Source organism: Anoplopoma fimbria, chromosome 19 (genome assembly GCF_027596085.1).
Source record: "Anoplopoma fimbria isolate UVic2021 breed Golden Eagle Sablefish chromosome 19, Afim_UVic_2022, whole genome shotgun sequence".
Classification (NCBI taxonomy): domain Eukaryota; kingdom Metazoa; phylum Chordata; class Actinopteri; order Perciformes; family Anoplopomatidae; genus Anoplopoma; species Anoplopoma fimbria.
In genome coordinates, this window is record NC_072467.1 from 5,452,449 (window position 1) to 5,468,396 (window position 15,948).

A 15,948-nucleotide genomic window follows, 5' to 3' on the forward strand; every position below is an offset into this window, starting at 1 on the left:
AACGTCATAAACGGGGGAAATGTTATTAAAAGGAGCATACTATATGTCAAAAACACAGTATAGTATGTCATAAAGAAGTCGTAATAGAATTACCACCTCACAGCTGGATGCCTTCGCATACCAGTCAAGTTGCAGATTGCATCCATGTCTGTCCAGAATGTCTTTCCTTCATCATTTTATCCTATCAGACATTTGTGTGGAATTGTTATAATTAGCATATTCATTCTTGAGTTATGGCCAAAAATGTGTTTTGAGAGGGCACAATGACCTTTGACCACAACACTTCTAATCAGTTTACCTTTGAGTGTAAATTGACATTAACGCCACATTTGATGAAATTCCTTCAAGGCGTTCCCGAGATACTGCGTTCACGAGAATAGGACTTAATGTTTAAGCTTTGACCACTGAAGTCTAATCACTTCATCATTGAGTCGAAACAAACATTTGTGCCAAATTTGAAGAAATTCCGTACAGATGATTGTTTTTTTTCTCCCGCCAAGGCTGTCGCGAATGTATAAAAATGTGATTAGGTTCATTAAATCATGAAATTAAGGAAGGTAACTCTAAAAGCCTTTTGTGCCTGTGTGAGGCCAACTCCAGATAATTAAAATATTCCTTTTATTCTACTTAACTGTGTTATTGCGTGTGTGAGTAGGAGGTAATGTGATTCACGGGTCAGCTGAAAATTCAGCTCATGATCGTTTACCGTTAAACGAATGAAGTGTCACAGATTCTTAATAATAATTAGTAATAATGACACATGTTCTCTGGTAAAAGCAATATTTAGTTTCTCTTGATTGAAATCAGCAATTTGTAATAATAGAACAAACTTGTGAAGTTATAACAAACCGTGCATCTTTTGTCAGAACTGGCAGCTTTTACATAAAATGAAATTGTACCAACACAAAGAAATATTTATCAGTTTATACAGAAAATGAAGCTGTGGATTCGTATAAAATTTGCAAAAAAAAGTAAATCAAGAAAATGAGTCACTGAGAAATGAAACAGCATACAGATTTGGCAAAAGTAACATGGATTAGAAAACAATCATTGCAGTTTACGCTATTTGTCGAGAGTCCACAACAGGCAGAAACAATCTGTACACAATCATACACAACAAATGCTGAATCTCTCTATTTATAGTCATAATTATAAATGAAAAAAAAACAACTCTCAGTGACACAACAGTAAACCACCAAGCCCTGAATTCAGAAGATTTCTGACTAATTGATTATTACACAACCAAACAATTAGCCCCCGTTTCCTCTACATTTTCAAGAAAATTTTAAGCGTAGTTTTATTTCCATTAACTGGTTTGTATCAAATAGACTCGGCTACAGCGTAGTTTGGTCAGAGGTTTTCTCTATAGGCTACCCGAGGCTTTAATCTGCCAGTAAAAGGAGGAGAAGAAGAGTTTTGCGAACCGGAAACCAATCAAGTCTCCTTGGCCATCTAGCCCACCTACACGAGGAAATGGAGAATGGTATACAGGAATTTGTTTTAGTTGGGCACGCATTAATTGTTCTTTCATGTCAGCTACTATTGGCCATGTTTTATGATGTCCGCATATAAAGATTAAAGCATTAACACGCCATAGGAATATCCGAGTAGACGCCGACAGTGGAAACAGCTCATAAGTCATGTAAGTTAAATGTTAACAATGTCAAAATTTATTCAGCAATAGCTTTTCCATAATCTTTTAATCACATTAACTCTTTCTCGAGAAAGGCAGAAACAACCAAATGAAAAAGTTTAGACTTAAAAGTGTTATCATATTTTACTGTTTCCAGCCTTTCTAACATGATTATTAATAATTTGCATAAAAATATGTGAATGGAAACGATACTGTGAGCTGCAAGTTAAATCTGTCCACAGGGACACTGCCTGATTTCTAAATACACTGTATATCCATCCAAACTGGACACAGGCCCCATGATTTTAAAACAGTGGACAGTTTTCAGTGATTTCATGTCTAAATGTGTTTTTAGATTGTGCACTTGAATTATATAGAAATACAAAGTGGACAAAATCGTCATGTAGCGGAAAAAAAAAGTGAAACTTAAAAAGAAGTGAAAAACTAAACCTCAGGTGAAGGAATGATTTTCAGACCTAGTGACACTTAAAAACCCATTACAACAGTGCCTTCAGTGAGATACATATGATCCAGCAAATAATTATATTATTACCTCTATTTTTTTCAACAATAAGGTGCAACAGTAACCACGGAGGCCTCCTGTGCATCATGATGCACTTTCTGCTGCGCTCCCTGGGACATGATGAGCGGTGTCCCAGTTCAGAGCTGGATCACCCGAAGTCACATTTCTAGACTGAATACGTAATAATGGGCCGACATATATTATACATTGCTTAAACTAATCCTGACTTAAACCTGCAGCTAAATAGAAGTTATATGGATACATTTATCATCAACCTGATCCACTATTTGCCAGTCGTGCCGCATTTCGTGCTCTAAAACATTAAAATTCTAACTCAGGTATCACAAAACTTGTCACAGTCGCCAGTATTTAAACTTTGTCAATTTAGAACTCCTGGTGAGGAGTTCACAAGCAGATCCTAAACTCTACCATTACTTTGGTTTTCTGTGAAAGTAGTTTAAGGTTGTCCCTGACTTAGAATTTACATTGTCAAAAAAAATCTTTAGTCAACTGAAGAATCATGTCTTTCTTTTCTTGCTTATTGATCCAACTATGTTTAAATTTTAATGTATCTATAGAAATATAGTAAAAACATTATAGGCCGAGATACTTTCGTTTAGCTGCTGTTTCAGAATAATGGACAGCGCTGTTTGTTATGTGTGTGTGTGTGTGTGTAGTTGCGGTGCTGTATGTAAGACTGACACGGAGCGGAGAGACATGGTTTCTTATCCTCCTTCCTTTTCTTGGTTGTAAACAGGACTTTCGGTCCTAATTTCGTTTTCTCCATTGTGGCAAACCACACACAGCATAAAAAGAGGGACAGTGAAGGGACAGTCAACAGTAGAGAGAGAAACAAAGCCGCAAACAGCTGTTTCTACGCACCTCAACCAGCTGACTTTAGGGAATCGTTAGTAGTTAATAGTGCTATGTTCTGTAATTTATGAATGATCCTTTGATTCACTACCACATTTTCCCATAACAACGAAGGCTCCAGGCTCCTAAGATCAAATCATTGACTATTCGGGGTCGACCCTTAAGTGGTCTTGACTATAGATCCACACATAGTACTGATATCTGCATGTTTAAGTTAATAAAGTAAAATTTTTTGGGAGATATTGGTACAACGTGTGGATCTTTTGACTGACTTCTTCTACTTTTGCTCAATAACGGCAGACTGATTCAGCCAGCTGTTATCTTCTCTGACTGACCCACCGTCGGGGGCACCTTCCTTCAAAGGTCCAGACCTTGAAATAGGACACAGCTCCAGATGTGTTGGGGCCAAGTGGGCTTAACCTGGGAAATGTGGCCTAAATGTATCGTGCACTAGTCAGAGTCTGATCCTGAGTCTTCAGGTGGATCACAGAGAGTTTCTTCAAGAGGTGCTAACGTCCCGTCAGGCCTGACCCCCATTGGCCGGATCACGTTCTGCCTGTAGACACAAAAAGATAAACATCAGATATCCCTCTGCTGGATAGAAAAAGGTTCGATAAGAAGGTAAAACATATCAATAATATTTCTAATGTAAACAAAACCCAACTTTGTTCAGGACCCTTTGTATCAACAGACAAAGTCTTAAGAGGGCTTTTACTTTTACATCTTTACTCTCTTACATCCAAAACTCAAGGACCCTCCCCCCTTCCCCTTGTAGACACTTGCCCCTGTCTGGCCATCCTCTCTCCTCCTCCCCTCCTCATTCTGGCAGATTAATTACAGGATCAGCGCTCAAACTAATCTCCTCAAAGCCACGGCTGCCCCTTCATCCTAATCCAATTATACCTGTTCTTTGTGTCACCACTCCCTCTAAAATGATTAATCTGAGAATTATCTTCCACAGATATAAAAAAGGACCGATTTAAATCCATTTATTAAGAGATTCAAATATAAATTGCCATGTAATTCCTACTGATTCCTCCAATTAAATCTAATTTATCCTTTGAAAACTGCAGGTTAAATTCTAAATTCGACAGGAGACCTGTGGTGTGGTTTAATCTGAAATATTTCAGCGGTTTAGAAAAAATATATATTTTCAGTGATGAAACCTACAGAGAGCCCCCCCACTCCGCAGCCTTATATCACTGGTTAAAGTCTGCAGGTTAAATGAGGACTAACAAGACAAAACTAACAAAAACATGTTACATTATCTCTTCCAATTAGAGTAAAAATAATCCCTCCTCTTCTACTCAGCAGTGACAGAGGACTGGCAGATGTGAGAGGGGGTGGGTTCAGGGTTGGGGTGCCGAATATGTGCTAATTGGAGGACCAGTTAAGCAGTTAGGGGAGCACATTCTTCCAGGGCTCTGACTGATCTCCTTAGAGCCTGTACTGAAGAAGCACCTCTCCGTCATCATCAGGACGAGAAGAAAGAAGTTGCAGCCTCGGAAAGGAATCTTCCTCTTCTGGGCACACGTGCCTCATTACAGCTCAACCCTCTATTTGGCTTAACAATAACGAGGTCAGCTTACTTATGTCTGCACATTTGTTCACCCGTGTCTCTTCCTCTTCGTCCACGTTCCACCCAAATTGCTTTGTTGTTAGTTGTGCCTCTGTCTCAGCCCACTCCCTGTCTGGCCAATGACTGGCTCGTCAGAGTGACAAGAATAAAGTCAGGACACATCTGTCATCAAAAACCTGAATGTGGCAGATAAAGGAACCAGGACCGCCGAGCCGGCTGTGTGTCCCAATTAGGTGATAATTAACGGAGCTGTGGTAATGATGCTGCGGTGGCGTGCCGGCAGCTTCCATTTACTCCGGCTGAATGGTGCGGCGTGCTGGAAGTCCGGGCCTAATTGAAGCTGCAGCTAACGGCAAGAGATTCTTCCTTTGATGAATTGGTTGGCAGGGAGCAAGCTCACTGTTACCTTTGTACAGGCATTGTGCTGGACTAACGTGAGCCTCTGCTCACTAAGGAAAGGTCAACACAAATACAGCATGACTATTAGCAAAGGAAACAATGAATAATATATTAATAATTTGAGCAGGGGAAGTTGCTCTAACTGAAAAAGTTAATGATTTTGGTCCAGGCTTTGAAAAATAATGAATTGTGTTTCTTGGGCAAAGACTTCTGTGGTGTCTTACCTTGTGAAAACATTTTTGTTGTTTAGACGGTTAACAAAGACGTTTTTCATATATATATATATATATTTATTTCTATTTATTAATTCTATTGATCAAACTGTATAGAATTTCTGTGTACAGATGCCAGACCCTGTTAAGTAGAGTTTTAAAACTCTGAAAAGCCTGTCAACATATTTAAATTAATGAATTCATGAACTACAACTCTAATTTGAATTTAAGAAATCTGGTACTATTTTGTGTGTTTATCACTATGTGTATTTTATTATTATTATCATTATTATTATAATAATGTGTGAAGATTAGGATACTGTTGGGGCCTAAAAGGTTCTGAACATGGGATGTCCTCCTGACCAATGGGTTTAAGACTCTGACCATTCTCAGAGCGGGAACTTTGTTGCATTTTGTCCCTCCTTTTATTCTTCCATTTCCTGTCATTTCTCTACTGTCCTCAATCAAAATAAAAACTAAAGTGCCCCTGTTAAAATAACTTTTTAAACATTTACGGTATTTTTGCTGAAATAAATTCTGGAGACCCTAAAGAGTTATTTGCTCTTTGCGTCCTTTGTAATTTGTGTATTTACCTTGACAACTTGTCAAACATATTGACCAGTTTCTGGGCTTCGTACTCCTTCTGCTCTTCGGTCATCTCTTCGATGGGGTTCGGCATCGGCTCCTCCACATGACCGGTGATGGGGTTGATGCTGGAACAAGCAGATAAGGAAGTTTAAAGTAGCAAGATCTGAGATTGGGAGTATTTTGATTGCATCCCATTGGCTCACATGCACTAACGTGCTAAATGCACACGCGGCAGACCGACTATGTCGACAAAGCAAGGTGAAGTTCGGATAATTACACACACAGAGGGACAGCGACTTCATTCTCTGCTCAGCTACACATTACACCACTATATCTTTACAAAGCAAATAGGGGTTTGCTGCTTTATTAATGTGTAGAATGTTGAATACAGCTCATTTAATGAACAGCTGCAGACAGATTCATACTCAATCAATGTATACAGATCGATATATTAAACATTATGACACTGAATTGTCAATGCTTTATTCTAAGACCTGTGCAGAGCACTCACAAGGGTTTAGCAGATTTGTACTCCTCTGTGTCGGAATCTTCATCCTCGGAGTACTGGGTCTCTCCTCTCCCTCCTGCGAGAAGTCCTCGAGCCACCAGGAGTCCTGCTGCGTTTCCATATCCTGTGTACTTCAACAGGTTGTCCACTGCAAGACACCACAAACACCAAAGGTTGTGCAGTTACATATAAATGTGTGATCATGAGCTGAGCTGTTGTTATAGTTATGCAGCAACCATGCATCTGGCAGTTCACTACTTCATCATTTGCACCCAACTGGAGACGTCATTCCTGCTCTCTCACTCTCACATCTGATGTGCTGAACCCCATGTTCCTCCCATGACCTGACCACTGCTCACCGCTTTCTTTGCAGAGGACAAAGAGAAACTCTGCAGCCGTCTGCTTCACACCCATGTCAACGTGTGTCATGAGGCGAACCAGCTTGTTTCTGGTGGTAGTGCCAATCTCTGGCCTGATCTTTACATCTTTCAGTGGGGGAAGTACCTGAAGATGTAGACATCATAAAAAATTCAGATTATTGTTTTTCTGTCACTTAAACCAACCTCTGAAACAAAGTAACTGGTTAATGAACACACACATGTACACACACATTATTAAATAGCTATAAGGTAATTATATCTGGTTAGGATCCCTGTGGGGTTTCAGTGCTTCTCTCAAAAAGTCAGCAGGGCAGGTGCTGGCCTTCCACATTAAAAGAGCAACTCAATGATAAATATTATACACATCAGACATGTCACATACTTTATTATGATAATCTATCTTAAAGCTGTCTGCAGTTAATGTACCTGAGTTTTGATATATCTGCGGATCTCCCTGTGGCGTCTGGATCCTTCAGTCAGAAAGCTGAGCACCGGAGTCAAACCTTCTTTGTAGTTGGAGCCCTGCTTGGAGTGACACAAACCACAAACACTTCACAAGCTGTGGATACGTTTTAATTAGTGGAGCACATATGGGTAACATGAAGAATAATGAGGTAAAGAGAAGATTGGTGGTTTAAAAACTGAATGAACGTTGTGTCATGTTGTGCTGCGAACGGTCGCTGCACTAGCTGTGAGTGTGTTTTAGTTCTGGCAGACTAAGGAGCCTCCCTGTTTGCTGCATTCTGATCTGAAGACTACCAGGTCCAGAAATACTTTAATATGAATGCAAGATGTCACAAAAACATGTGTACCATGACTGGCTGCACGTGAGTGTACCCATAAATATAATATAAATATAAATGTATGCATCTTAGCTTATGTGTAAGCTTGAAAAAAAAAAGAAGTGAGTACATTTACTCCACTATTATGACTTGCCATATAGTGTAAAATATTTAAACATTATTGAATGTAATATTCAGTGTGTCCACAGTCAGCTCTCTTTGTATTTTCCACAGAGGGTGAACTTTACCTTGTCCATCCTTTTCTCCATGAAGTCTATTAACTTCTGGACTGCATCCATATTTCTCCCACCATATATCTCTTGCCCGCCCTGGACAGGCAAGTCGATTAACACGTCCAGGCAGGACACAGGCAGGTTATTCAGCAGGTTGATGGCATGGCTGGAAATAAATTTAGAAAAATGAGTTTAATATACTTAGTCTGCACATTTACATTAATAATGTGTGAGAAAACTTGCAACAGCCAACTAGAGACACATAATGAGGAAGATATTAGAGGACAGAGAACCTCTAAAATGGTGAATTTGAATGGACAAAAAGCTGGTGTCTGGAACACCTGGACGGCACAGTAAAAAGCTTATATGGTGATTACTGCCACTGCAAAATATCAGAGCTCTTCTTATGTACATAACTCATAATTGTGAGGAGAAAAAAGTGGTGTGTAGCTACGCCTTAAAAGAAGATATCAGTAATCTGAAATGTCTTATTTGCGTGATGGATGCAGACTAATTTGATGTTGGTTCTCAATTTTAAATATGGCTGCATCTAACTTTTTTTTTTTAATTGTTTAATATGATGATCATTTTTAAATTTTTGGGATAAATCAAACAACTAAATGATCAATTATATTTTAAATACATTTTTCCAATAAAAAAATTATATTACAATTAATTTACCCAAAGTAAACATAAAAAAACTTGTCTGATTAATATTTAAATATTGTATTAATTCATCTATTTTTTTCAAAACAAACAAATGTAACAGATAATAGACCCTATTTGTCAGATGACACAAAGTGTAACGTTCACTTACCATAACAGCAGCGGTGCTAAAAGTAGTTAACATTGGGCAATAAAGATAACATTAGAAAATCAAGTTTAAAGACTTGACAGAAATACGTTCTTTGTGTTTATAATATAATGCAATAATGTCTGATGAAATCGCCTAAGACCTATATTTAAAACACCTCAAACCTGCCTAAATGTTGTTTTGCTTTTTTCTATTGAAATACAACTTTATCCATTCACACTGCTTTACTCCACTTAAACTGGTTCTGTCACATACTCACATTCAAACAAATAACAATAGTTAGGTTGGTCAATAGGCCAAACACCCATGACCAGTTCAGTCGCTGACTTTACAGGTCAAGAGAAACATCAGTCTCTTTTACATGACACTGTTTAAATTTCAGCCTCGGGATTCTTGGCATTCCTGCATTAAATTACCATGAGAAGAAGATACTACTGCAGTATTACGACAGCTTAGAGCGTCTAGAAGATGAAATACCCATTAAAGCTCCAAAGAAACATGTCTGTTTTTCCCACAATACCCCAGTCTGCTATTGCTTCATGTGCCATCAGTCTTAATTTGCAGTAAGCACCTACCCCACTCGCAGTGCTTACATGCAAAACACAGCAGATTAACACAGAACATGGACAAAAGTTATTTTGCTGAGTGGGGGAAGCACTTTGTAGACTGTAGAAAAATCTATGCAATTCAGATACACAGGTTGCAAAGCGCAGAGCGCCTTGATTCAGTGTTTAATGTGAGGCTTACTAAAAGAGATAAAAAAATATTAAGAGTGAAGGACAGACTTCTTACCTGTGTGCTTCCTCTGTTTTTTCCTCGGTCTCAGTCTTCAGCATCAACTGATGACGCAGGATGGCCGCAATGAGTCGGAACTGGTGGTCATCCTCCTATTAATTCAAGGATGTACATAAAAGTAAATTCCAATGCAGACTGTTCAATTGTTCAGAGATAAAGGAAAACAATGAGACAGAAAAAAACTCAAGCTACAAGAACAGGGACCTGGAAGCAAATCCCCAACTACAAAATTAGCTTCTTTTAAATTCAGTGAGGCGTCACAACCAGTTTGGGAATACTTGATCAACACCAGACACCCCCTGGAAGCCTAACAGCTGCATTTTGGGAGGTTTCTGGAATAATCTATAAACAATAAATCTTTCATATGCAAACTTTTCAATAAAAATATATTTTAAAAGCTTACTTTTCAAAACAGTATTCATAATTCAAACTGCAAAACACTTATTCATATTGTGGTGTTTCCTCTTATATCACCCGTTTGTTCCTGGTGAGGCCTTTCTACATCGTTGACGCTTTTGCAAATTGTCCGCAGTACTAATGTTGTATAGTTTAGAAAACTCTATTACCATTTGTCACTCGGTGCAAGCTAAAATGCGGTGGATTTTTTTTCTGTTTCAACATCATGGTTATACTTGGTTAAAAATATGGATGAGGTATGAATCAAGTCTGGGAAATATGTCAAAGAGAAAGCAAAGTTCATTACTTGTGGTCCATACATTTTTTAAGTAAGATATCTAGCTTATGTTTGCTGTGACTGAATTGTGATAGACCAGCTATGCATAAGATAAAAGTCTGTACAGTGAGACAAGTGTGCGTGTGTCGGATACCAATGTGTTGATTCTGCACCAGGGCATAGTTGCATGGTTGTGGGAGTGGCCTTGTTGTAACGATATTAGCCTGGGTAATGTCTGTGCAAATTGTGTCTGGCCTAGTTGATTGCCTCGGCTTTCATCAATGAAATCCTGGAGGTCCATATTGAGTCTGTGCACTAGTTCAGCGTACTATTGAAGCACTAGGTGGAGGACAACCCCCGACTGCGACAGGGGATTATGCACATCGGTCACTTCCAGTCCGAGCAAAAAGAGGAGAGCTAAGAGATGGAGTGAGATCAAAGCTTTAAGTCTAGATTCCAAAAACAGAGGAAGAGGAAGTTTGGATTTCTACAGTCAAGGAGGAGAGCAGGGTCTAACTCAAGAACTAAGGACTACATTTTGTGATGTTCAGACTTACACTGTGTCAGATGCAGCACTTGCTGTCATGTGTCCCCTTCAGTCAAAATTGCATGAAATGTTTGACAGTAATTTTCAGAAATCAGCCAAAGATACAAACTATTACATGGTAACTACATCATGAATGAGATCTATCACAACCACATGTAAAACTTATGTACCAAATATCTTCACATTTCATTTACAGGATAAGATGATACTGTTTTTTGGCATGTGTGTAGCCTATAAAAGAGAGACATTTTGTCACAGTAGAAAAAGCACAGGTTTAAAGAATAAAATAAGTGATGGCTCAGTGCTTGATAAAAACTAATGCAACGGGGGGAAAGTATTTTTTGCTGAGGTATGTTCCTGAGTGAAATCACCCAGAAGAATTAAGTGGCAGCAATGATATGTGCTGTTTGAATTATCTCAATGCTAAGGAAAGGTGCTTCAATGCTACCTTTCTTACCCTTCCTTTGGCGTAGGGTACACTGCACTAACCTTTACGAAAGGAAGGGAGATGATGCCGTCCTTGCAGCAGCAACAATTAAAGCAATGCACAATTCAGCCTTCAAAACATTTGTTATAGCTGTTAAATTGTACACTATGGATAAATTAAAATAAAACATCCTTCTTGAGAAATGTGATTGTGATTTGGACAGGAATCCTTACTTGATTTGAGTTTGTCACTGTAGCCTACTCATCATCTATGAGTTATACATAAAGTTGCTAAACAAACAAAAAACGTCTGCCAACGTGTAAGTGCAGTTGGATTTCCTTTTCTTAAATCCTTATGAATTGTCCTTCACAACTTTCTTGACCTCATGACGTTTTCCATCAAGAAAAAGTGGTTAGGAAAAGACACGGAAGTAATCTTTGACTATTCAATCACAGCCTTGGGAATGCCAGAGCTCAAAGGACATTTTGAGTTTTCTCATGCTGGCCCATTGAATGCCACACTGGTCACAGCTCATCACAAAGTGCATTTGTGTTCCTGACATTGTAAATTGATGATGTTAAGTGATGTTGATAATCAAGATACTATTTATTTTATGTCACATTTACACTGAAATAGTTCAATATAGGTATGATTTGTCTGTTGTGGGACAGTCTGATCTGTAATTAAGAAAATTACTGTGCCAGTAAAACGGACGTTTCTGTTAATGCATACTTGCAAGATAAAGAGACAAAAAGCAAACCCAAATGACTAGCTTGCAACATAATCACAACACATAACCTGAACACACTCACCTCGCCACCAGTGTCAGACAGTGTGAGGTTGAACAAGGCTTTGAGCGCCTCCATTGCTCTCTCATTGTCCTCTGCAGGCATGGGCAGAGCCTGTGGATCTGGACGGGTGGCTTCATAGGGACCAACCCAGCTCACATCCAGGGTGTGCTCCAGGACCTCCGTCAGTAGTCTCACAGCATGCCATTCTCTTATCAGAACCCCTCTCACATCAGGTCTTAGTGCAGACACCAGGAAGAGAAGGCGCAGTGTGAAGAGGCCCACCTCATGGTGCCATGTACGGGCTGTACGCAGGGTGGCACAAAGGCCATGAACCAGCTGCATGTCTACACTAACCTGCTGAGCAGCAGGACTATTGTACACCACATTGCATAGGCACTTTAAGGCCTCCACCACAACCCTCTCCTCCTCCTCTGACTGGGTGTCTTCCTGAGAGATTTTCTGGTTGTCATCGCCTTCCTCTCCGGCGTTCAGCCTCGCCATTCCTCCCAGGATCAGCATGCCCTCCCTGGTGGCTACAGGTGCGAGGACACGCTTGTCTCTGGACAGGATGCGGAGTGTCTCCAGACATGTCTTCTGACAGCTGGGCTTCACCTTCCTCCCAAGAACTGCCAACACACTCTGGCACAGCTTCTGAAATAATAACAATTACAGATAATAACGTCACTGGGCTCCCTTGATCATATAATAACCAACTGCTCAGATAACTAGTACTCACAACGCGCAGGGATTCCTCCTTCTGGTCAAAACTGAAAGTGTGATTGTTCTGAAACAGAGAAGATGTTCATTGTGTACACCAAGCCACACAGCCTGACATGTCACAGACGTTATCAGAAAAAAAGCCTCTTTGAAAAGGACTTAATTAGTTCCCAGATACCTCCAACAAATAGCTAAAGTATGCTAATATAGCTATGTAACTCTAGGTGCAGTAACAGGCGCATTAGCATGATCCTGTAAGTCTGCTAAATGACTGTAATGTAATGTAATGTAATGATCAGCACCAGGAAATGGGTGTTGTAAACATCGTGTCAAGGTCTTCGTTGTCTCATTCATAGGTTTGATGTGAGATGTTAAACGACACAATATTAGCTCCCACATGACAGTGCCAACACCTTATTTGAGTCGGCTGGTGAGATGTGGAGCTAACTCACAGCTAGTTGTTCAGCTAGCTGGCTAACGCTAGCGCCGCAGTTTGTTATGGTTGACATAAAGACGAGCAGAGCCGCGCTTTACCTCTCGGATATACTGCCGCAGAAACGTCTCAATTTCCTCTTCGTCGTCGGCTTCAAGCTGTGACAAGATGGTGTTCAAATCCATGGTGGCAATCGGAGGACAGAGTAGTTAGCTTGGGTTGGAAGCGGCCAATAGGTGTGATGCGGCTAGCTAGCTAGCTGGCAGGCTAGCTCAATGAGAGTGTCAGTCAGGTCTGCTGCTGTCAACAGGGAAACTCCCCTGACTGCCCGACGGGCTCCATCACTGCAGGCTGCTCCTCACTGCACAACTGCAAATAGCTGTTACCAAAGTTTCCAGGCAGAATCTATGTAATAATAGAAAGTATTAGTGCTTTTGTTTTGGGGATTTTGTGAACAAAATCAGATAAATAAGAGGAAGGAGAATTAATGAACCCTTTCATGCATAGAGGTCACTACAGTGGACAGCTATTCAAATGTTGTTTTCTTGCATGTGCATGGGTTTTGATGGCATAGTTGCACATCAGCCACTAACAATAGCTGTCCACTGTAGTGACCTCTATGCATGAAAGGGTTCATTGGTATAAGCCTGTATAGGGACTAAATGGTAGTTTTATTAATGTGAAACATTTAGTACAAAAACGTGTGGTTGTATGTTTAATATATTATATTGAATGTTGAAATATTTCAAAATGGCAAAAAAATATGAAATGTATTTGACAGGAAATATGTAATTTATATGCAATATATTAATATGAGACTATGCAATTATTATTTCCTTTGTGGCTCATGTTGTGGAATCGGAAAATTAAGGAGATCATTAAATGTCATTGATTCCTTCACAGAATATTATAAGATGTCTTGTCGGAGGTTTGAGTGTAAACTGTCAACCAATGTAATAAAGCCTTTTTTATAGAAAAGGTTTGCCTGTATATTCTTCTTTGAAAGTCAGGAATATCATGTTCACCCTGGTGTTACTGAGTCAGTAGTCCCTGTAAAACTGAATATATGGCCTCTACAAAGCTATTTATTTATGAAATAGAGGTTACCTTTCACATGTGCTTATCTGAATAAAAAATATATAACCAAATGACTTGAGAGTTGTCAATGGTGTTTTTTTTATCATCTGTGAGGCATCACAGATTAAGAACATATTAATCTGAAATGTTTCATTGTTTTGTGGACTCATAAAATAGAAATAAATATTGTATACAGTGAGTGAGGAGGTGATGCTGCAAATCTGTCTGTACTGAGAATAAAACATAGTTGGGCAGATCTCATATACAGATGCTGGAGCCACTTATGTGACTCTGCAGAAAAATATACCTTATGATGAAACTATCCATGTCATTAAATGGAATCAGGATATATGATGTCAGAAGTTGCCTCAAATTAACAAACCTCCAGGGTTTGAACCTTAGTTTGCATGTTTTCTCTCTGTGTGTAATCCTCCTTCATCAGTCCAAAGAAATGCACATGGGTCCGAGAATCTAAACTACCGATAGCTGAGTGTAGATATGTCCCTTTTCCTCCTGATAAATGTTACCACAGGTCAGTTTCCCTTTATCAGCATGGACAGGAATATTTCCAATATTCCAATAATATAGCTACTCACGAATCTTACAGTATGCATATAAAGATACTGAGTTCAAGAATGTTAACCCAGTTTTAAAGTTGAAATCAAATTGATGGATACATGTTTTCCTTTTCAGTTTAATTTCATATGCTTGAATCAGAGAGTTATAGAATAATTTTAAAGCGCATAAAAAGGGAGCTCCTTGTTGAAGCGACTGTGTTAGCAGGCAGGCATACGTTAGTGTAAGCAGTTTTTTGGTTATGTCAGAGATGAGACCTTCACGTTATGCAGCACATTTCTCACAGATAAAAGTGACTTCCTCGTGCATACACCCAGGATCTCCAATCTTCCTTTGAAATCTTCAGCAGATATTGATATTGACACTGATGTCAGATATATTTGCCATTTTGTTTTTTTGGTTGTTCTTAACAGGTTTTTGTGCATTCAAAGTCTCGGTTGTGAATCCTTCTGGATTTTGGAGAGACGCAACCAGAGGATCTATGTTCCAATAAAAACAAATCTCGGCAGGGGTCAGAGGTTAAAGGTTATGGGACTGAGGTACAATGACCCCAACACAGCAGGACATTCTCTCTATAGAAATGTAATTCTTTCTGCAGTGTGGCTCTTGTGCTACTGGCCCAAACCCCCCACTGTGTTGTCACCGCATGGAGAGAGAAGGAACAATCAGCTCAGACGACTTCAGAAAATGTTTTTCCTTTTACAAAACGTAAACTGGAAATTCGATGGACAGTGAACATGGAGTAATGCATTTTCAGAAGTAACACGTCGTTGTTCTTAAGTCAACTTAAATAAATTAAATAAAAAAGAATTCTATTTAAAACTTTTATATAAAGTAAAAAAGAGCAGGACTTAATCAATCAATGAGCAAAGACTTTTGACATTGATTATGATTATTGAATCGATACAATAATGTGTTTAATTAAATTGTGTTTATATTTGGTGGTGTCTGTGCCCGATTTTTGGACTTTAACACAGAAAGAATATAGACAGAGTTGAAAAAAGGATGATAATTTGACAAAGACTTTAAATTGTCACCACAGACGGTTTCCAGTGCTTTTATTTACAGAAAAGTGACTAGACTTCATGTTACTGTACACTTTGATAATTTCCCTTTTTTATAAATACCCATAGGGTAATAGGTCCTCAGTAGCTTTGAGTGCATTATAAAACACACAACCCTAGGTTAATGCGTCTTTCACTAACCATACAAAACAGAGAACAAAGTACCAATTGTAACATAGAAAATAAAGGATACACCATGTTACAAAGTTACAGAAAATACATACTATGTATATATATATATATATATATATATATATATATATATATATATATATATATATATATATAGTCACAGTAAAACAGCAAAAAATCTTGCGACAGAAT

General features: G+C 38.9%; 1 protein-coding gene across 2 annotated transcripts; it reads right to left on the reverse strand.

Moving 5' to 3' along the window:
• Window positions 1–775: 775 nt before the first annotated feature.
• On the reverse strand, window positions 776–13,262 carry ric8b (RIC8 guanine nucleotide exchange factor B). 2 transcript variants are annotated; one of them, XM_054619646.1, is made up of 10 exons: window positions 13,009–13,262; window positions 12,494–12,541; window positions 11,779–12,408; window positions 9,317–9,411; window positions 7,726–7,876; window positions 7,122–7,217; window positions 6,675–6,819; window positions 6,319–6,463; window positions 5,813–5,932; window positions 776–3,585 (listed from the first exon to the last, which is right to left on the reverse strand). In XM_054619646.1, exons 1-10 carry the CDS (start codon window positions 13,090–13,092, stop codon window positions 3,480–3,482), a joined length of 1,620 nt encoding a protein of 539 aa, XP_054475621.1. In that variant the 5' UTR covers window positions 13,093–13,262; the 3' UTR covers window positions 776–3,479. The 2 variants fall into 2 exon arrangements, with proteins under 2 accessions (XP_054475621.1, XP_054475620.1); XM_054619645.1 differs by having other exon boundaries at window positions 7,122–7,220.
• Window positions 13,263–15,948: the final 2,686 nt, after the last annotated feature.

Excerpts from the sequence above, each read along its gene's own strand:
- ric8b (XM_054619645.1), bottom strand. The coding sequence starts at position 13,092 with ATGGATTTGAACACCATCTTGTCACAGCTTGAAGCCGACGACGAAGAG. Across the intron at positions 12,542-13,008 it reads TGCGGCAGTATATCCGAGAG|AACAATCACACTTTCAGTTT; the intron begins GTAAAGCGCGGC and ends TCTCTGTTTCAG. Across the intron at positions 12,409-12,493 it reads AGGAGGAATCCCTGCGCGTT|AAGCTGTGCCAGAGTGTGTT; the intron begins GTGAGTACTAGT and ends TTATTATTTCAG.